Raw genomic sequence first — 23694 nt, 5'->3', positions numbered from 1 at the left:
TAAGCCATATACGGATCTCGTTACCCCTTTTATCATTTTATGCATAAATTAAATTTTCTTTCATGAATAATTCCCTTTGTTAGGGCATTTTAACATATAAAGGCCACTCACTTCAAAGCTGAATATCTTAAAAACTACTGGGACTATTCTCATGAAATAAAAAGCAGAATATTCTTAAATATCGACCAATTTATCCTTGAACAAATATCTAAAACTTCATAAACCCTCTTGCTTTCACTGTTACGCAAAAGCGAGCAGATGTTGCAACACCTGCCCATTTGACTGGCTCCCCTCTGTATTATTTTGCGCACATGGCACGTGTCCTACAGGAAAAAGCTCCAGCCGAAAAACCGGATATAAAGCGTATAAATTATTTAAGGACAATATAATAAGGCTCAGAAAGTATTGATGATACGGTTCTGAGTCAATAACAAAATTTGTAGAGAAGTATTTTCTGAGTATTTTGATGCCTGTTTTTTTAATCTGCAACACATAGATTCTGAGATATTTAATTTTTCGTCAAGGCTTTCCCTTAAACGCATGACTGCTATTGATTAAGAAAATCATTTCTGACTCAGAAAATGCTGGTTGTAGCGTTCTGAGTCACTAATAAAATTTGTAAAAAACCACTTTCTAAATATTCTGATGCTAGTTTTATTGATCTATGTAAAATGCATTCTGAGCTAGTTGATTTTAGTCGAAACATTTCTTTCAGTCTCTAACTACCAATAAAAAATTAATAATTTTATTCTTGGCTCAGAAACTATTGATTTTAGTTTTCTGAGTCAATAACAAAATTTGTAGACAATTATTTTCTGAGTATTCTGAATTTTGTTTTATGGATCTGCAACATGTAGATTCTGAGATATTTAGTTTTTTGTCAAGGCATTCCCTTGACATGTGACTGCCATTGATTAATAAAATCATTTCTGATTCAGATAATATTGAATAAAGGGTTCTGAGTCAGTAATAAAATTTGTAGAAAACCACTTTCTAAATATTCTGATGCTAGTTTTATTGATCTATGTAAAATGCATTCTGAGCTAGTTGATTTTAGTCGAAACATTTCTTTCAGTCTCTGACTACCAATAAAAAATTAATAATTTTATTCTTGGCTCAGAAACTATTGATTGTAGTTTTCTGAGTCAATAACAAAATTTGTAGAGAATTATTTTCTGATTATTCTGTTTTTTGTCTTATTGATCTGCAACATATAGATTGCGAAATATTTAATTTTTTGTCAAGCCATTTCCTTGGACACAGGACTGCCATTAATTAATAAAATAATTTCTGATTCAGAAAATATTGGATAAAGGGTTCTGAGTCAGTAATAAAATTTGTAGAAAACCACTTTCTAAATATTCTGATGCTAATTTTATTGATCTACGTAAAATGCATTCTGAGCTAGTTGATTTTAGTCGAGGCATTTCCTTCACTCTCTGACTACCAATAAAAAATGGATAATTTTATTCTTGGCTCAGAAACTATTGATTTTAGTTTTCTGAGTCAATAACAAAATTTGTAGAGAACTATTTTCTGATTACTCTGAATTTTGTTTTATTGATCTGCAGCACATAGTATCTGAGATATTTAATTTTTTGTCAAGGCATTCCCTTGATATGTGACTGCCATTGATTAATAAAATCCTTTCTGATTCAGAAAATATTGGATAAAGGGTTCTGAGTCAGTAATAAAATTTGTAGAAAACCACTTTCTAAATATTCTGATGCTAGTTTTATTGATCTATGTAAAATGCATTCTGAGCTAGTTAATTTTAGTCGAAGCATTTCTTCCAGTGTCTAACTACCAATAAAAAATTATTAATTTTATTCTTGGCTCAGAAACTATTGATTGTAGTTTTCTGAGTCAATAACAAAATTTGTAGAGAATTCTTTTCTGATTATTCTGAATTTTGTTTTATTGAGCTGCAGCACATAGATTCTGAGATATTTAATTTTTTGTCAAGGCATTCCCCTAGTCGCATGACTACCATTAATTAATAAAATTATTTCTGATTTAGAAAATGCTGGTTGTAGCGTTCTGAGTCACTAAAAAATTTGTAGAAATCTATTTTCTAAATATTCTGATGCTAGTTTTATTGATCTATGTAAAATGCATTCTGAGCTAGTTGATCTTAGTCGAAACATTTCTTTCAGTCTCTAACTACCAATAAAAAATTAATAATTTTATTCTTGGCTCAGAAAATATTGATTGTAGTTTTCTGAGACAATAATAAAATTTGTAGAGAATTATTTTCTGATTATTCTGATTTTTGTCTTATTGATCTGCAACACATAGATTTCGAAATATTTAATTTTTTGTCAAGGCATTTCCTTGGACACGTGACTGCCATTGATTAATAAAATCATTTCTAATTCAGAAAATATTGATTGAAGCGTTCTGAGCCAATGACAATATTAGCAGAGAACTGTTTTCTGAATATTCTGGTGCTATTTTTATTGATCCACATAAAACAAAATTCTGAGATAATTGTTTTTTGTCGAATTAAGAATTTTATTGCTGACTCAGAAATTATTGATTGTAGCTTTCTAATGCTTTTTGAGCCAATAACAACATTTGTAAAGAATTATTTTCTGATTATTTTTATGTCTGCTTCATTGATCTTCAATAAATGGTTTCTGAGATATTTAATTTTTTGTCAAAGCATTCCCTTGGACGTGTAACTGCCGAATCAATTCTGACTCAGAAAGTGCTGGTTGTAGTGTTCTGAGTCTGAACGAGTTGATTTTAGTCGAAGCATTTCTTTCAATCTCTAACTACCAATAAAAAATTATGAATTTTATTCTTGGCTCAGAAACTATTGATTGTAGTTTTCTGAGTCACTAACAAAATTTGTAGAGAATTATTTTCTGATTATTCTGATTTTTGTCTCATTAATCTGCCACACACAGATTCTGAGATATTAAATTTTTTGTCAAGGCGTTCCCTTGGACACGTGATTGCCATTGATTAATAAAATCATTTCTTATTCAGAAAATATTGGATAAAGGGTTCTAAGTCAGTAATAAAATTTGTAGAAAACCACTTTCTAAATATTCTGATGCTAGTTTTATTGATCTATGTAAAATGCATTCTGAGCTAGTTGATTTTAGTTGAGGCATTTATTTCAATCTCTGACTACCAATAAAAAATTAATAATTTTATCCTTGGCTCAGAAACTATTGATTTTAGTTTTCTGAGTCAATAACAAAATTTGTAGAGAATTATTTTCTGATTATTCTGAATTTTATTTTATTGATCTGCAGCACATAGATTCTGAGATATTTAATTTTTTGTCAAGACATTCCCTTAGTCGCATGACTGCCATTAATTAATAAAATCATTTCTGATTTAGAAAATGCTGGTTGTAGCGTTCTGAGTCACTAAAAAATTTGTAGAACACTATTTTCTAAATATTCTGATGCCAGTTTTATTGATCCACATAAAATTGATTCTGAGCTAGTTGAATTTAGTCGAGGCATTTCTTTCAATCTCTGAATACCAATAAAAAATTAATAATTTTATTCTTGGCTCAGAAACTATTGATTGTGGTTTTCTGAGTCACTAACAAAATTTGTAGAGAATTATTTTCTGATTATTCCGATTTTTGTTTTATTGATCTGCAACACATAGATTCTGAGATATTAAATTTTTTGTCAAGGCGTTCCCTTGGACACGTGACTGCCATTGATTAAGAAAATCATATCTGATTCAGAAAATATTGGATAAAGGGTTCTGAGTCAGTAATAAAATTTGTAGAAAACCACTTTCTAAATATTCTGATGCTAGTTTTATTGATCTACGTAAAATGGATTCTGAGCTAGTTGATTTTAGTCGAAGCATTTCTTTCAGTCTCTGACTACCAATAAAAAATTAATAATTTTATTCTTGGCACAAAAACTATTGACTGTAGTTTTCTGAGTCAATAACAAAATTTGTAGAGAATTATTTTCTGATTATTCTGTTTTTTGTCTTATTGATCTGCAGCACATAGATTCTGAGATATTTAGTTTTTTGTCAAGGCATTCCCTTGACATGTGACTGCCATTAATTAATAAAATAATTTCTGATTCAGAAAATATTGGATAAAGAGTTCTGAGTCAGTAATAAAATTTGTAGAAAACCACCTTCTAAATATTCTGATGCCAGTTTTATTAATCTACGTAAAATGCATTCTGAACGAGTTGATTTTAGTCAAAGTATTTCTTTCTATCTCTAACTACCAATAAAAAATTATTAATTTTATTCTTGGCTCAGAAACTATTGATTGTAGTCTTCTGAGTTGCTAACAAAATTTGTAGAGAATTATGTTCTGATTATTGTGATTTTTGTCTCATTAATCTGCCACACACAGATTCTGAGATATTAAATTTTTTGTCAAGGCGTTCCCTTGGACACGTGACTGCCATTGATTAATAAAATCATTTCTTATTCAGAAAATGCTGGTTGTAGCATTCTGAGTCACTAAATAATTTGTAGAAAACTATTTTCTAAATATTCTGATGCTAGTTTTATTAATCTACGTAAAATGCATTCTGAGCTAGTTGATTTTAGTCGAAGCATTTCTTTCAGTCTCTGACTACCAATAAAAAATTAATAATTTTATTCTTGGCTCAGAAACTATTGATTGTATTTTTCTGAGTCAATAACAACATTTATAGAAAATTATTTTCTGATTATTCCGATTTTTGTTTTATTGATCTGCAGCACATAGATTCTGAGATATTTAGTTTTTTGTCAAGGCATTCCCTTGACATGTGACTGCCATTGATTAATAAAATCATTTCTGATTCAGAAAATATTGGATAAAGGGTTCTGAGTCAGTAATAAAATTTGTAGAAAACCACTTTCTAAATATTCTGATGCTAGTTTTATTGATCCTCGTAAAATGCATTCTGAGCTAGCTGATTTTAGTCCAAGCATTTCTTTCAGTCTCTGACTACCAATAAAAAATTAATAATTTTATTCTTGGCTCAGAAACTATTGATTGTAGTTTTCTGAGTCAATAACAAAATTTGTAGACAATTATTTTATGAGTATTCTGAATTTTGTTTTATGGATCTGCAACATGTAGATTCTGAGATATTAAATTTTTTGTCAAGGCATTTTCTTGGACACGTAACTGCCATTGATTAATAAAATCATTTCTGATTCAGAAAATATTGGATAAAGGGTTCTGAGTCAGTAATAAAATTTGTAGAAAACCACTTTCTAAATATTCTGATGCTAGTTTTATTGATCTATGTAAAATGCATTCTGAGCTAGTTGATTTTAGTCGAAACATTTCTTTCAGTCTCTAACTACCAATAAAAAATTAATAATTTTATTCTTGGCTCAGAAACTATTGATTTTAGTTTTCTGAGTCAATAACAAAATTTGTAGAGAATTATTTTCTGATTATTCTGAATTTTGTTTTATTGATCTGCAGCACATAGATTCTGAGATATTTAGTTTTTTGTCAAGGCATTCCCTTGACATGTGACTGCCATTGATTAATAAAATCATTTCTGATTCAGATAATATTGAATAAAGGGTTCTGAGTCAGTAATAAAATTTGTAGAAAACCACTTTCTAAATATTCTGATGCTAGTTTTATTGATCTATGTAAAATGCATTCTGAGCTAGTTGATTTTAGTCGAGGCATTTCGTTCAGTCTCTAACTACCAATAAAAAATTAATAATTTTATTCTTGGCTCAGAAACTATTGATTGTAGTTTTCTGAGCCAATAACAATATTAGTAGAGAACTGTTTTCTGAATATTCTGGTGCCAGTTTTATTGATCCACATAAAAAAAATTCTGAGATAATTGATTTTTGTCGAATTAAGAATTTTATTGCTGACTCAGACATTATTGATTATAGCTTTCTAAAGCTTTCTGAGCCAATAACAACATTCGTCAAGAATTATTTTCTGATTATTTTTATGTCGGCTTCATTGATCTACAATAAATGGTTTCTGAGATACTTAATTTTTTGTCAAAGCATTTCCTTGAGCATGTAACTACCGAATTCATTCTCAGAAAATGCTGGTTGTAGTGTTCTGAGTCACTAAAAAATTTGTAGAAAACCACTTTCTAAATATTCTGATGCCAGTTTTATTAATCTACGTAAAATGGATTCTGAGCTAGTTGATTTTAGTCGAAGCATTTCTTGCAGTGTCTAACTACCAATAAAAAATTAATAATTTTATTCTCGGCTCAGAAACTATTGATTTTAGTTTTCTGAGTCAATAACGAAATTTGTAGAGAATTATTTTCTGATTATTCTGATTTTTGTCTCATTAATCTGCCACACACAGATTCTGAGATATTAAATTTTTTGTCAAGGCATTCCCTTGACATGTGACTGCCATTGATTAATAAAATCATTTCTGATTCAGAAAATATTGGATAAAGGGTTCTGAGTCAGTAATAAAATTTGTAGAAAACCACTTTCTAAATATTCTGATGCTAGTTTTATTGATCTATGTAAAATGCATTCTGAGCTAGTTGATTTTAGTCAAAGCATTTCTTTCAGTGTCTAACTACCAATAAAAAATTGATAATTTTATTCTTGGCTCAGAAACTATTGATTGTAGTTTTCTGAGTCAATAACAAAATTTGTAGAGAATTATTTTCTGATTATTCTGAATTTTGTTTTATTGATCTGCAACACATAGATTCTGAGATATTTAGTTTTTTGTCAAGGCATTCCCTTGACATGTGACTGCCATTGATTAATAAAATCATTTCTGATTCAGATAATATTGAATAAAGGGTTCTGAGTCAGTAATAAAATTTGTAGAAAACCACTTTCTAAATATTCTGATGCTAGTTTTATTGATCTATGTAAAATGCATTCTGAGCTAGTTGATTTTAGTCGAGGCATTTCGTTCAGTCTCTAACTACCAATAAAAAATTAATAATTTTATTCTTGGCTCAGAAACTATTGATTTTAGTTTTCTGAGTCAATAACAAAATTTGTAGAGAATTATTTTCTGATTATTCTGAATTTTGTTTTATTGATCTGCAGCACATAGATTCTGAGATATTTAATTTTTTGTCAAGGCATTCCCTTGGTCGCATGACTACCATTAATTAATAAAATCATTTCTGATTTAGAAATTACTGGTTGTAGCGTTCTGAGTCACTAAAAAATTTGTAGAAAACTATTTTCTAAATATTCTGATGCTAGTTTTATTGATCCACATAAAATTGATTCTGAGCTAGTTGAATTTAGTCGAGGCATTTCTTTCAATCTCTGAATACCAATAAAAAAATTAATAATTTTATTCCTGGCTCAGAAAATATTGATTATAGCGTTTTGGCTCAAAAACAAAATTTGTAGAAAATTATTTTCTGATTATTCTGATTTTTGTTTTACTGATCTGCAATACATAGATTCTAAGATATCAAATTTTTTGTCAAGGCATTCCCTTGGACCCATGACTGCCATTAATTAATATAATCATTTCTGATTCAGAAACTATTTTGGTTGTAGCGTTCTGAGCCAATAACAAAATTAATAGAGAACCATTTTCTAAATATTCTGAAACCAGTCTTATTGATACACATGAATTGGGCTCTGAGGTAATTGATTTTTATCAATGTATTTCCCTCAATCTCTCACTGCCAATGAATAATTAATAATTTTATTTCTGGCTCAGAAACTATTGATTATAGCGTTCTGAGTCAATAAGAAAATTTGTAGAGAATTATTTTCTGAGTATTCTGATTTCCGTTTCATTGAGCTGCAACAAATTGATTCTGAGATATTTAATTTTTCGTCAAGGCCTTTCCTGGGACATGTAACTGCCATTGATCAATAAAATCATGTCTGATTCAGGAACTGTCGGTTGTAGTGTTCTGAGTCACTAACAAAATTTGTAGAGAACTGTTTTCTGAGCATTATCATACTACGTTCATTGATACAGATCAGAAGCAGTCTAATATATTTTTAAATAAAAATAATTAAATTTTTCCAGGACTGTCATGGGGTATCCAAGAACCAAGGCAGTGCCCCAGTAAGAGACTTAATAGACAATTACACCCTGATGCGTGGCTCCCAGAACGGAACCCACACCGTTATCGAGTTCCGACGGGTTCTGGATACGTGCGATGCGGATGACTACGTGCTAGCTGTAAGCTTCATGATTGAATTAATTTTTCAAACTATCATATAAATTTTTTTTTTCGTACACAGGGTGATACGGTACGAGTAATTTGGGCCCTTCATGATCGCGATCCTAGATATCCAGGAGACATGGTTTACCATGAAGAAAAACGAGGTGTCCAGAGTGTACACCTCTTTGGACCACCTCCCAGTGCTAATATACGAAACGAGTATGTGAGGAGTTGGGATGTTGAGCTAAAAAACGTAAGTCGTTTCTAGTAAATATTCTTTGCCAACGTTGTTTGAGATTCAACTCAGTTTAGGCAGGAATTTCAGAGATATTTGCCTCGTTGGTGTCTTAATACAATGACTTTAATTCTAACTAACCACTCACTTCAAAGCCCAATATCTAGAAAACTAAATGAGGTACACTCCTAAAACAAAAAGCATGATATTAAGCGGAATATTCTGTAAAAAAGTTGCTTTGAGTGTAGCATACCGCAAACGAAAGTTTCAGAGATATCAAAGCTTTTAGGTAGTAAGGTCAATATATCTCATCTCCAAGGAGACCATTTAATTGAATATCTAAGTTCTAAGAACCTAAAAGGAGTATTATCATGTAATAAAATTATTCAGAAGAATATTAGAACAACGTTTTCAATTTAAACAACCACTCACTTTAAAACCTAATATCTAGACAAGTAAAAGAGGTATGCTTATGAAACAAAAAGCATGGTATTAAGCGGAATGTTCTATAACAATGTTGCTTTAAGTGTAACGTACCGCAAGCAATAGTTTTTGAAATATTCGGACTTTGAGATAGTAAGGTATAAATGTCTAATCTCCAAAGTGACCACTCACTTAAATGTTTGAATTCCAAGAACCTGAGAGTTTTAGTTAGAAGAACATACTTTGTAACTGTTGTTGGTAAAGGCATAGGTCAGTTTAAGAAGGAATTTCAAAGATATTCGCCTTCTTAGGCAGTGGTGTCCTAGAACAACATATTCCCTTTAAACTAATTACTTACTTCAAAGTCCAATATCTAGACAACAAAAAGAGGTACGCTGATGAAACAAAAAGCATTATTTTAAGCGAAATATTCTTTCAATATATTGCTTTGAGTGTAACACACCGCCAGCAAAGGTTTCCGAAATATCCATGCTTTTTGGTAGTAGGGTCTTAATGTCTTACCTCCAAAGTGACCACTTACGAAAATATTCTAATTCCAAGAACCTTAGGAAAGTAATCTCATGAAATAAAAACCGTGTTAATCAGAAGAGTATTAGTTACCAACATTGTATAACCTCCAACTTAATTTAAGCAAGAATTTCAGAATTATTCACTTTCTTAGGTACTAGTGCCTTAGGACGACAACTTTAATTCAAACTAACCACTCACTTTAAACCCTAATATCTAGACAATTATAAGAGATACGCGAATGAAACAAAGAGCATAATATTCAGCGGAATATTGTGTAAAAATGCTATTTTGAGTGTAACATACCGCAAGCAAAAGTGTTAGAAATATCCGAACTTTTAGGTAATAGGGATTAATTAATTGGCTGATCTTCAAGGTGACCACTCACTTCTATGTTCGAATTTCAAAAACCCAAGAGGCATATTATCATGAAATAAAAAGCGTGGTATTCAGAAGAATATTCTTTGCAAACTTTGCTTGGAATCCAACTTAAGAGTTTAAGCAAAAATTGTAAAGATATTCGCCTTCTTAAGCAGTGGTGTCTTTTCACCTCAAACTAACCACTTACTTCAAAGCCCAATATCTAGACAACTAAAAGAGGTAGACTCATAAAACAAAAAGAATTATATTAAGCGTAATATCCTTTAAACATATTGCTTTGAGTGTAATATACCGCAAGCAAAAGTTTCAGATATATTCGGGTTTTAAGGTACTTAGAGGAGTATTATCATGATATAGAAAGCGTGGCATTCAGAGACAAATTCTTTGCAAACGATGTTTGGAATTTAACTCAGTTTAAGCAAAAATTTCAGACATAGGAATAGATAGATATAGACCCTAATATCTAGACAATTATAAGAGATACGCGAATGAAACAAAAAGCGTAATATTCAGAGGAATATTCTGTAAAAATGCCACTTTGAGTGTAACATACCGCAAGCAAAAGTGTTAGAAATATCCGAACTTTTAGGTAATAGAGTTTAATTGGCCGATCTTCAAGGTGGCCACTCCCTTCTATGTTCGAATTTCAAAAACCCAAGAGGCATATTATTATGAAATAAGATGCGTGGTATTTAGAAGAATATTCTTTGCAAACTTTGCTTGGAATTCAACTGAGTTTAAGCAAAAATTGTAAAGATATTCGCATTCTCAAACTAACCACTTACTTCAAAGCCAAATATCTAAACAACTAAAAGAGGTAGACTCATAAAACAAAAAGAATTATATTAAGCGTAATATTCTTTAAACACATTGCTTTGAGTGTAATATACCGCAAGCAAAAGTTTCAGATATATTCGGGTTTTAAGGTACTTAGAGGAGCATTATCATGATATAGAAAGCGTGGCATTCAGAGACAAATTCTTTGCAAACGATGTTTGGAATTTAACTCAGTTTAAGCAAAAATTTCAGACATAGGAATAGATAGATATAGACCCTAATATCTAGACAATTATAAGAGATACGCGAATGAAACAAAAAGCATAATATTCAACGAAATATTTTGTAAAAATGCCACTTTGAGTGTAACATACCGCAAGCAAAAGTGTTAGAAATATCCAAACTTTTAGGTAATAGGGATTAATTAATTGGCTGATCTTCAAGGTGACCACTCACTTCTATGTTCGAATTTCAAAAACCTAAGAGGTATATTATTATGAAATAAGATGCGTGGTATTTAGAAGAATATTCTTTGCAAACTTTGCTTGGAATTCAACTGAGTTTAAGCAAAAATTGTAAGGATATTCGCATTCTCAAACTAACCACCTACTTCAAAGCCCAATATCTAGACAACTGAAAGAGGTAGACTCATAAAACAAAAAGAATTATATTAAGCGTAATATTCTTTAAACACATTGCTTTGAGTGTAATATACCGCAAGCAAAAGTTTCAGATATATTCGGGTTTTAAGGTACTTAGAGGAGCATTATCATGATATAGAAAGCGTGGCATTCAGAGACAAATTCTTAGCAAACGATGTTTGGAATTTAACTCAGTTTAAGCAAAAATTTCAGACATAGGAATAGATAGATATAGACCCTAATATCTAGACAATTATAAGAGATACGCGAATGAAACAAAGAGCATAATATTCAGTGGAATATTGTGTAAAAATGCTACTTTGAGTGTAACATACCGCAAGCAAAAGTGTCAGAAATATCCGAACTTTTAGGTAATAGGGATTAATTAATTGGCTGATCTTCAAGGTGACCACTCACTTCGATGTTCGAATTTCAAAAACCTAAGAGACATATTATCATGAAATAAAATGCGTGGTATTCAGAAGAATATTCTTTGCAAACTTTGCTTGGAATTCAACTGAGTTTAAGCAAAAATTGTAAAGATATTCGCCTTTTTAGGCAGTGGTGCCTTTTCACCTCAAACTAACCACTTACTTCAAAGCCCAATATCTAGACAACTAAAAGAGGTAGACTCATAAAACAAAAAGAATTATATTAAGCGTAATATCCTTTAAACATATTGCTTTGAGTGTAATATACCGCAAGCAAAAGTTTCAGATATATTCGGGTTTTAAGGTACTTAGAGGAGCATTATCATGATATAGAAAGCGTGGCATTCAGAGACAAATTCTTTGCAAACGATGTTTGGAATTTAACTCAGTTTAAGCAAAAATTTCAGACATAGGAATAGATAGATATAGACCCTAATATCTAGACAATTATAAGAGATACGCGAATGAAACAAAAAGCATAATATTCAGCGGAATATTTTGTAAAAATGCCACTTTGAGTGTAACATACCGCAAGCAAAAGTGTTAGAAATATCCGAACTTTTAGGTAATAGGGTTTAATTGGCCGATCTTCAAGGTGGCCACTCCCTTCTATGTTCGAATTTTAAAACCCTAAGAGGCATATTATTATGAAATAAGATGCGTGGTATTTAGAAGAATATTCTTTGCAAACTTTGCTTGGAATTCAACTGAGTTTAAGCAAAAATTGTAAAGATATTCGCATTCTCAAACTAACCACTTACTTCAAAGCCAAATATCTAAACAACTAAAAGAGGTAGACTCATAAAACAAAAAGAATTATATTAAGCGTAATATTCTTTAAACACATTGCTTTGAGTGTAATATACCGCAAGCAAAAGTTTCAGATATATTCGGGTTTTAAGGTACTTAGAGGAGCATTATCATGATATAGAAAGCGTGGCATTCAGAGACAAATTCTTTGCAAACGATGTTTGGAATTTAACTCAGTTTAAGCAAAAATTTCAGACATAGGAATAGATAGATATAGACCCTAATATCTAGACAATTATAAGAGATACGCGAATGAAACAAAAAGCGTAATATTCAGAGGAATATTCTGTAAAAATGCCACTTTGAGTGTAACATACCGCAAGCAAAAGTGTTAGAAATATCCGAACTTTTAGGTAATAGAGTTTAATTGGCCGATCTTCAAGGTGGCCACCCCCTCCTTGCTTTGAGTGTAATATACCGCAAGCAAAAGTTTCAGATATATTCGGGTTTTAAGGTACTTAGAGGAGCATTATCATGATATAGAAAGCGTGGCATTCAGAGACAAATTCTTTGCAAACGATGTTTGGAATTTAACTCAGTTTAAGCAAAAATTTCAGACATAGGAATAGATAGATATAGACCCTAATATCTAGACAATTATAAGAGATACGCGAATGAAACAAAAAGCATAATATTCAGCGGAATATTTTGTAAAAATGCTACTTTGAGTGTAATATACCGCAAGCAAAAGTGTCAGAAATATCCGAACTTTTAGGTAATAGGGATTAATTAATTGGCTGATCTTCAAGGTGACCACTCACTTCTATGTTCGAATTTCAAAAACCCAAGAGGCATATTATTATGAAATAAAAAGCGTGGTATTCAGAAGAATATTCTTTGCAAACTTTGCTTGGAATTCAACTGAGTTTAAGCAAAAATTGTAAAGATATTCGCCTTTTTAGGCAGTGGCGCCTTTTCACCTTAAACTAACCACTTACTTCAAAGCCCAATATCTCCACAACTAAAAGAGGTAGACTCATAAAATAAAAAGTATTATATTAAGCGTAATATTCTTTAAACACATTGCTTTGAGTGTAATATACCGCAAGCAAAAGTTTCAGATATATTCGGGTTTTAGGTAGTTAGAGACCACTTCCTAAGAGGAGCATTATCATGATATGGAAAGCGTGGCATTCAGAGACAAATTCTTTGCAAACGATGTTTGGAATTTAACTCAGTTTAAGCAAAAATTTCAGACATAGGAATAGATAGATATAAACCCTAATATCTAGACAATTATAGGAGATACGCGAATGAAACAAAAAGCATAATATTCAATGGAATATTGTGTAAAAATGCCACTTTGAGTGTAACATACCGCAAGCAAAAGTGTTAGAAATATCCGAACTTTTAGGTAATAGGGATTAATTAATTGGCTGATCTTCAAGGTGACCACTCACTTCTATGTTCGAATTTCAAAAACCCAAGAGGCATATTATGATGAAATAAAAAGCGTGGTATTCAGAAGAATATTCTTTGCAAACTTTGCTTGGAATTCAACTTAAGAGTTTAAGCAAAAATTGTAAAGATATTCGCCTTCTTAAGCAGTGGTGTCTTTTCACCTCAAACTAACCACTTACTTCAAAGCCCAATATCTAGACAACTAAAAGAGGTAGACTCATAAAACAAAAAGAATTATATTAAGCGTAATATTCTTTAAACACATTGCTTTGAGTGTAATATACCGCAAGCAAAAGTTTCAGATATATTCGGGTTTTAAGGTACTTAGAGGAGCATTATCATGATATAGAAAGCGTGGCAATCAGAGACAAATTCTTTGCAAACGATGTTTGGAATTTAACTCAGTTTAAGCAAAAATTTCAGACATAGGAAGAGATAGATATAAACCCTAATATCTAGACAATTATAGGAGATACGCGAATGAAACAAAAAGCATAATATTCAGTGGAATATTGTGTAAAAATGCTACTTTGAGTGTAACATACCGCAAGCAAAAGTGTTAGAAATATCCGAACTTTTAGGTAATAGGGTTTAATTGGCCGATCTTCAAGGTGGCCACTCCCTTCTATGTTCGAATTTTAAAACCCTAAGAGGCATATTATCATAAAATAAAATGCGTGGTATTCAAAAGAATATTCTTTGCAAACTTTGCTTGGAATTCAACTGAGTTTAAGCAAAAGTTGTAAGGATATTCGCATTCTTAAACTAATCACTTACTTCAAAGCCCAATATCTAGACAACTGAAAGAGGTAGACTCATAAAACAAAAAGAATTATATTAAGCGTAATATTCTTTAAACGTATTGCTTTGAGTGTAATATACCGCAAGCAACAGTTTCAGATATATTCGGGTTTTAAGGTAGTTAGAGACCACTTCCTAAGAGGAGCATTATCATGATATAGAAAGCGTGGCATTCAGAGATAAATTCTTTGCAAACGATGTTTGGAATTTAACTCAGTTTAAGCAAAAATTTCAGAGATAGGAATAGATAGATATAGACCCTAATATCTAGACAATTATAAGAGATACGCGAATGAAACAAAAAGCATAATATTCAGTGGAATATTGTGTAAAAATGCTACTTTGAGTGTAACATACCGCAAGCAAAAGTGTCAGAAATATCCGAACTTTTAGGTAATAGGGTTTAATTGGCCGATCTTCAAGGTGACCACTCACTTCGATGTTCGAATTTCAAAAACCTAAGAGGCATGAAATAAAATGCGTGGTATTCAGAAGAATATTCTTTGCAAACTTTGTTTGAAATCCAACTTTAAGCAAAGTTGGATTTCAAACAAAGTTTGCGCAAGAGTTTAAGCAAAAATTGTAAAGATATTCGCATTCTCAAACTAACCACCTACTTCAAAGCCCAATATCTAGACAACTGAAAGAGGTAGACTCATAAAACAAAAAGAATTATATTAAGCGTAATATTCTTTAAACACATTGCTTTGAGTGTAATATACCGCAAGCAAAAGTTTCAGATATATTCGCGTTTTAAGGTAAAAGGGTCTAAATGTCTATTCACCAAGGTGACCATCCACTTTAAAGTTGAATATCTTAAAATCTACTCGAGTTATTGTCATAAAACAAAAAGCATGATGTTTTATAGACTTGCAGAAGATGCTCTAACTATAAAAGCTAGTCCCATTTAAACTAAAACGTGCCTTAAAATTAAATCCTTTATTTGAATACTGTGTAACACACACGGAAAATCCGTAAAAAATATTCAAAAGGCATCCGATTTTTAGAATTTCAAACCGAACGAGGCGGAGGGAAGAATATTAACGACATAATTGAAATTCAATACTCGTGACCATGATGATGATGATGATCCTAAACCCCGTTGATGTGAAGACGGCCGCTTTATGTTTTCGTATATAATTTTATTTTTAGGATACTTAGACATATACTTTAATATTAAAACAATTACTCTAACTTGGAAAAAATTATTGTTAATATACTTTTATACAAACACATTTAATCTAATGGAGGTAACTCATGATTTATGCATCGGATATGCTTAATGGGGGCGAGTTTTATTCGTTTTATGTACTCACTTAAGAAATTACGCATAATTTATATATTTATGACTTTTTAATGCGAGTAAATGGAGATATTAATTATACTATTGTTTCCAGTTTAAAATCCCTAGTAATATGGACACGATCTACTGGTGTAAGGTCTTCAAAGCTCCCACGTTCAACGAGAAACACCATATCACAGGGTATGAACCGATCATAGGCAAGAATCACAGTGATATGGTGCATCACATGATCATGCACGAATGTGAACTGGACGAGGGAGCAAACTTGGCAGTATGGGAGGGTTTCGCCAAGGGAGAAGGCAGAAGTTGCTACAATAACATGCCGGTAGAGTGGGAAAAGTGTTTGACACCTTTAATCGCTTGGGGTATCGGATCCAGAGGTTCGTGTTATAAATTCATAATCAATTCTCAATGGTTCTAATGGAATTTTCTTGATTCAGGTGAGAATTTTCCCAATCACGTTGGCCTACCTTTGGCGAGGAAGAAAAATTCGTATTATATGCTCGAGGTGCATTTTGATAATCCACAAATGAGGACGGCCATTGGTACGTCTGGATTAAGGTGAGCAAAACGCCTTCGAAAGTTAAATTGATCCGAAGGTCGTTAATTCAAATCTCATTAAGACACAACTTTTTTTATTTATTTCTTAGGTTACACTACACCAATAAGCTACGTGAAAACGAGGGTGGGATTCTTATAACCGGGGTGGCACCGTCCACCCTACATTTCATCCCACCCTATCAGGCCGAATACAAAACGGCCGGGTACTGTAGCCTGGACTGCACAAGAGAAGTGAGTTTTGTTTAATTATTTTTACAATTTTAATTCAAAATTTTTAAATTTTAAAGGTTTTTCCTAAAGATGGTATTAATGTGGTGTCTGTTATGCTACACTCGCATCTTGCCGGTAGGAAACTGAAGTTGAGGCATATTAGGGCCGGGAAGGAACTACCCCCGCTTGCTGAAGTAAGTATGTAGGGTGGAATTGTTTAAATGATTTTGAGACACTTCAAATGTTTTGGTAAATAGGAGTGAAAAATTTCATATATATGCTTAAAGTATGTTGCTAATTTTAGCTCTCTTTAGGCCTTAAGAAAGCTTGTTTGATTGATTTTTTTTTAAATTACAATTTGCCCTTTTTACTTTATGAAACATACACATTTGCCTTAGTAACTGTATTATATAAGCAAATAAACCATAATTAATGTTACTGCATAAGTCCCCGTTGTACAAGGGCATAATCACAAAATATGTAACTAACTTTTTACATATTTTTTCCGATTAATCCCTACGTCTATTGTGACGCGTTAAACCTGATTGTTATCCCTGATTCCCATTGAAAACCCTTTTTATTTGTTCAATATTATCATCATTGTTCCTTTTTTCACTCTTGCTTATTAAATGTTAAGCATGGAGAGTAATAGGAGGACCATTCAAGATTTTTTTATACGCTCTAAATATGAAAAAATAGGGTTTCAGTCCGGGCCTTAATGGTAAAAAATGTAATTTGTAAGTTGACGTCTTTTTTGTTTTATTCCATTTTTATTAAAAAATTTAGTAACAAACAAACCCCTTTTGCTTGGCCAGAGGTTATGACCTACAATTACAAAGTTTTCCCTTTTATTAGAAATTTTACGTTTTAATTGGGTTTCTGATTATATTGAATATGCCAAATTCTAAAATTCGACACTGCTTTAGTTTCTTCTTCTTTCTTCTTTCAGCAACCCTTCACAGTCCACTCCTGGACATAGGTCTCCCCTATATTCTTCCATGTTTCTTTGTTCTGTGCCAGTTGGTGCCGTCTGTTGTCCACTTTGTTTTTGACATCATCGAGCCTGCGTAACTGTGGTCTGCCAACGCTGCGTTTATGTATGCGAGGTCTCCATTGAACGATGTGTCTTGACCATCTCAAGTCGTCCTGTCCAGCTCCATTTCAGGTGGGCTATGCGTGTTATGACGTCTTCAACTTCTTAGTTCTTTGTCTAATACTCTCATTTGTGATATTATGGTCTCTCAGGCGTCCTAAGCTTGTTGGCTGATTTAACAGTGATTGTCATGGTTTCCATTCCGTAAGTCATTACGGGCAGTAAGCAGGCATTGAATACCTTTCTTTTCAAATTAATTGGAATAGTTTCATTTCTCAAGACGTGTGACAGTTTGGCCTGGCAGGCTTTTTTTTGTGAAATATGTCAGTGTCTAGTTAACGGGTTAATTTACTGATTATGTGCTTGAAATCTTGGTAAATGTTTAGTAACATGCCTGGAAAAATATAAATATTTAAATTTTTCCAGTCGTTTTCTTCCAGGCATTTGGAGATGTTTTCAAATATTTTTTATATGGATTTAACCCATTTTTCAATTTTATCCAAATATTTAAAAACACTTTTTAATTTTTCCCATTAATTCGACGTATATTTTTAAATTTACCCTAAGTATTCGATGTAATTTATTATTTTATTTCAGGCATCTAAAGAATTTTTAATTTTCATTTCAAATATTTTAACTAATTTTTTATTTACTTTTAAACAATGTTTCAATTTTATTCAAATATTTTTCCTTTTTTTAAGCAATTTAAGTAATTTTTTATTTATTCCAAGTTTTTGAATCAATTGAATCAAATTTCTTATTTTATTCCAGGTACCTAAAGATATTTTTCAATTTTATAAAATCATTATCACTTCTTACTTATCTATATACATTATCACAATCTTAATCACTTTACATTAATAATGACAACATAACTTTTAAAAATTCTGCTAAGAATCTTGGACTTTTAATGGATTACAAACTAAGATTTAAGGATCATGTTACTCTTAAAATGAAAAGTGGGTACTCCGCACTAAAAATGATTTTTCGCAAAGGGATTACCTAAATTTGTCTATAAGAAAAATGCTTTGTGAAACATTGGTACTATCCCAATTAAATTTTTGTGACACCATCTATGGCCCTTGATTCTTCTGACTCATATAGAATACAAAAACTTCAGAATTCCTGTCTTAGGTTTGTATATGGCATAAGAAGGAGAGAACATATTTCACATAAGCTAAAGGTTGCGGGGTGGTTAAATATGTACAATCGTAGAGTGTTGCATCTTATTTGCTTCTTTTTCAAAATTCTTAAGTCAAGGATTCCTTCATATTTACATCGAAAAGTTAGATATCGGACTGACGTGCACAACTTGAATATTAGAAGAAAACAATTATTAACTATTCCTTCACACAATCAAGAATTTTTTAAGAGATCGTTTTCTTACTTAATAGCACACTATACTAACAAATATTGTATAAATGATTTTACCATGTCAGAAAAAACTTTTAAAACGAAAACTAAACTAATTCTAATAAATCAATAACAAATTACTCACTTAAGTATTTATAATAAAAAATTGTTTTTTTTTTAAATTATAAAATCGAATTATTTATATGTGCCAACCTTTTCCTTTTCCTATTCTCTCCTTATCCCATCAGTATGCTTTTTATTCATGTTGTATTAACTTTCTTCTTTTTTTCTTTAACTGGGAAAATGCTTTTGTTTATTATTTATAAGTGTCATTTATAATTTATAATTATTAAATATATATAAGGCCTCAACAGAATTCAGGGAATCTCGCAGGGGTTGTTCCCTGGAAGTCTGAAAACATGGCCTATTAGTCACCTTCTGGAATTTTATTTGTATTTGTATAAAATTTAAGTTCTATAGATATTTTTTAATTGTTTCAATACACATTAAATGTGCTCTTTGTAAAGAACGAACTATTCAATATGTGATATGAATTTGGTTTATAACAGAATTGTAATTTTTTATTTTTCTGGTAATTAATAAAAGTCTTATTATTATTATTATTATTATTATTATTACGATTTCGTGTATAATAGGTATGTACATCCGTAAAAAATGTAAATTTATTACAAATATACTCTGATAACCTTTTAATTTTAATCCTTTGAGGACGGAATTAATTAAATTACGAAGAAAACAGTTACTACCAAAAAATCTTTATTTAAATGGGTATTTGAACATAAAATAGTATAAAAAATAAGTGTCTATTTTTGAAAAAAAATAAACGGCGTTTATCTGGACTAACCACTAGTCACTCACTATGGTTTGTGGAAAATTGTAAAAACAGTTTCTTACATTTTTCAGGCATAATCCGACGTTACATGTTGAGCACTTCCATACGGTTTAATGTGGTTTCTTGCGGCTACTCCATTGGACACATCTAAGAAAAGTAGTGTGAATGGGCATATGAGCATTTTTATCGTATTTATAGGTATAAGAAGTTTGAATTTATTTGGGGGTTTCTCTGCACTTTTCCGACCACGTTTCGCTTATTCTGGATTTGAACCAACTAAGCCACTCACTACAGAAAGCCGAAACTGTTTCATGGTATTTGGCATTCTTTGTTTGAAGATGATGTAGGAATTAATGACTGTAGCATCCACAAAGTACCAAAAAATTCGACGTACCCCATGTGCCGGTTATAATCGTTAACAAGTGATGGGCATTCTACATCTTCTTTAGAGCCATCTTTTTTTCTTCTAAAAGCAGTTTCCAGGTTGGCAGGATCGTGAAAATTTGAAATAAAAAGAACGCTTTTTCTATCCATCCACTTCAAGGCTACAATTCCTTCTGTAGATACCCGATAGTCCGATTCTCCTCTTTTCAAATGCTTATCGTCACGTAAGTCGTTTGGCATATTTTTTCTATTTTTTCTGGCGATTCCACATGCATAAATGCCTTCCAACAGTGAACTGTTTTGCAGTTCAACCGAGTTAAAAAAATTATAATTATATTATATTTTAATTATATTTTAATTATAATTATATATAAAAGTATAATTTATGCTTCTTACCAACTAATTCTCTAGATAAGTCCTTTATAACCCTAAGGATTTTTCAGTAAGATTTGAAACTTTACCCGTATAAATTTGAAATTGCGACATAAATCCTGTTTCGTCACTTCTTACCCACACCTTGTATCCCCTCTTGATCGGTGTCATCGGCATGTATTGTCGAATGCTGCTTCTTCCTTTGAATCGTATCATAGATTCGTCTATGGCTTGGTACTCACTTTACAATTTTGATAAGGCATCAAGGAGTGAGCGAATTTTGTAAAGCTTGTCATAATTGCCATCTCGCTTTTTCGGTTCGGTTGCGTTGTTATTCAAATGTAAGTTGCTCAACAACCAGCCAAAGCGATCCCTGGACATAGCAGTACTTATATAATCATCTCTAAGTTCAATTCTGGACGATCAACAATCACGATAGCTGGGTATAGGTTTTAATCCCATCAGAAGGTTCAGACCAAGGAACACTGTTATTTCAGCTGAAGTTGTTGGCAAAAATGAACTACAATTTTAGTTTCGAATACAATTTTTTCGATCAGATCCAACGTAAACAAATGCAAAAAAATATCAGTAGGACTTTCTAGATCTTGTGGTATAACGGGTCCAGTATTTTCAGTAAATGGGTCAACCTGTGTACAAAATGTTGTCTGCTTTGTCTACTGTATTGTAGTATTTCTATAAGCTGTAACTGTAATTGCGCCAAAGGAACCTCATCTTCAGATTCCCATTCATAGTTCGGTATAACTACAGCTGCAGGTATATCTTGCTGTTCAACGTCCATTGCCATGATATCCAAAATGTCCTCACCGTCACAAATATCACCTTCGGTACACATCTGATTCGTTATCAGATGGTATGCTACTGATTAAATTTTCATAATCGCCAGGAGGTAGATTTTCTATTTCTTCCCACCTCCAAGTACTTTTGGACGGACCTGAAAAAAAAACCCTCTGTGAAATAAATCACTAGAAATAAAAAATATCCACATTAATGTATATTTCAACTCCTATTAGATTTGGAAATCACCAAAAACCTCCTGAGACTATTATAGTCAAAGCCTTTATTTCAAACCATTCGTAAATTTCCTGTAAACCAATTATCTTAAACTTTTTTGATACCTCTCAGATTTACTGATGCCTGATGGTTAGACCGGGATACCACACATTTGTTTTACAAAAATAAAAGTAATGGGCATAACAAATTGATGATAACTATCAAAACAGTTAATTTGTAATAAATAATTATAAAGAAAATACGTTTTTACCTGCCATTTTTTATTGACGTGAAGCAAATGCACTTGTTTACACCAAAACAAAACAATCCTTTCACACTAACCAAATATCGAAATAGAAACCGAATTTATTGCCATCTAGAGCATGCATGTGGTTAGATCAAATGACCGCTATAACTTACAGACGTTTACGTACAAACTTAATAATTTGTGGTTAGCTCAGCTAACCACTGGTCCTAAAAGGGTTAAATAAAACGACGTATACATTAAACATAATTTTTTTTCTTTCCTATTTTTAAATTTGACAATAGTATCTAAAGCCATTTCTCAATTTTATCCAAATATTTGAAGGGACTTTTCAAATAGCCGTAAATTCAAATGACTTTAAAGAAAAAAAAACAAATAATGACCATTTGTATTGAAACTATCTGCTTCATCCAATGGGATGTTACAGTCATCAAAAAATTCCCTAACAAAAAAAAAAACATATTGGAGGAGGACAATTCGTCGACCATTTCTGTGAATTAATTTTGAATTTATTTATTATTCAAAAAGCAAAAAAAAATTATTAATCCTCAAGATACTCTCACGATATTCTAATGACACTGGATACCTATTAAATTTCGTAGGCCCTTTTATTAAATCTCTTTAAATACGTATTTTTAATTTTTTCCAGACATACGATGAAGTAATCTTATTCCATAAATTTGACATAATTTTCCAGTTTTATCCAAACCTTTCAACGAACTTTAATTTTTCTCCAGGAATTTAATTTATTTTTTAACTTTTATTTCAACATAAAAAACATCATTTAATGTAATTAGTTAATTTTTACTAGTATTTGAAACAATTTATTATTCAAGGCAGTTGCAGAAATTTTTCTGTATTATTACAAGCATTTGAAGACAATTTCTAAGTTGTTTATCTTCTGTTGAAGACGAATCTCTTACAAATGACTCTAAAGAAAAAAAGTCAATAAGTATGAGATCTTAGGGATATCAAGGCTGCTAATTCTATTGAATTTCCTTGAAACACTTGAAGCAACTATTGCCTACTTTCCAAGCATTTAAAGGAAATTTTCAATTTTATTTGAAACCTTGAAAGTCATTTTTCTAATTAATTTAATGCATTTTTTTATTTTATGCTAGATATTTAACGTAATTTTTTTAGTCTGCAAAAATGGCCATTTGGAGCCAAACCCTTCAGTTTTTCATTTTTAATTATTTCCAGACATAGAAATATTCTACTATTGGAAGTATTTAAAGTTTTCCAGGCAATTGAAGCCTTATTATTAGTTATTAAAAAAAGAATTCCGGATGTAAGAAGTGCTTTCAGAAAGTAGAAACTACAGTCTGGAAGCTAATTCCTGGAAGAATAAAAATATTTAAGTTATTCCAGGCAATTAAAGCCATCTTATTCATAATTAAAAAAAATACTTCTGGATGAAAAAACAACTTCAAGACTTCATAAACTTCCAAAAAAAACACGATTATTAACGCAAAAAAATGATGAAGAAAAGTAATGATTTTTTAATTTTCTCATGCAGTTGAAGTGATTTTTTGAGCTCTTATCCCTATAAAAAAACTTTTTTTTTAGTTACTCTCGCCTACCACATATTACTTACCATCAATTTTACTAACATTAGATGTCCTTATTAACCCGAAAACTCCAATTTTCCATTTACAAACCCCTAGTTCTAATAAAATTACCGTTATTGTCCAAGGGCCATTTCAGATAACTAAGCAATTAAAGCTTTAAAAGCGGGATTTTCCTGTTACAAATAAAA

At 31.4% G+C, this 23694-nt stretch overlaps 2 protein-coding genes across 2 annotated transcripts in view; both read left to right on the top strand.

Moving 5' to 3' along the window:
- The window catches only part of LOC126737954 (globin-2B), a 278580-nt gene that overhangs the window by 212323 nt on the left and 42563 nt on the right, over window positions 1-23694 (top strand). The window lies entirely within an intron of this gene.
- Window positions 1-23694, top strand: part of LOC126737946 (MOXD1 homolog 1) — a 37118-nt gene that overhangs the window by 8197 nt on the left and 5227 nt on the right. The window contains exons 3-8 of the mRNA XM_050443066.1: window positions 7964-8119; window positions 8182-8355; window positions 15928-16213; window positions 16274-16394; window positions 16484-16625; window positions 16682-16798. Coding sequence (XP_050299023.1) covers window positions 7964-8119; window positions 8182-8355; window positions 15928-16213; window positions 16274-16394; window positions 16484-16625; window positions 16682-16798 — 996 coding nt within the window. The remainder of the gene's footprint in view (window positions 1-7963; window positions 8120-8181; window positions 8356-15927; window positions 16214-16273; window positions 16395-16483; window positions 16626-16681; window positions 16799-23694) is intronic.

This window comes from Anthonomus grandis, chromosome 6 (genome assembly GCF_022605725.1).
Source record: "Anthonomus grandis grandis chromosome 6, icAntGran1.3, whole genome shotgun sequence".
NCBI classification, from domain to species: Eukaryota; Metazoa; Arthropoda; class Insecta; order Coleoptera; family Curculionidae; genus Anthonomus; species Anthonomus grandis.
The sequence above is the reverse complement of the archived record's forward strand: the minus strand, read 5'-3'. Positions and strand labels throughout refer to the sequence as shown.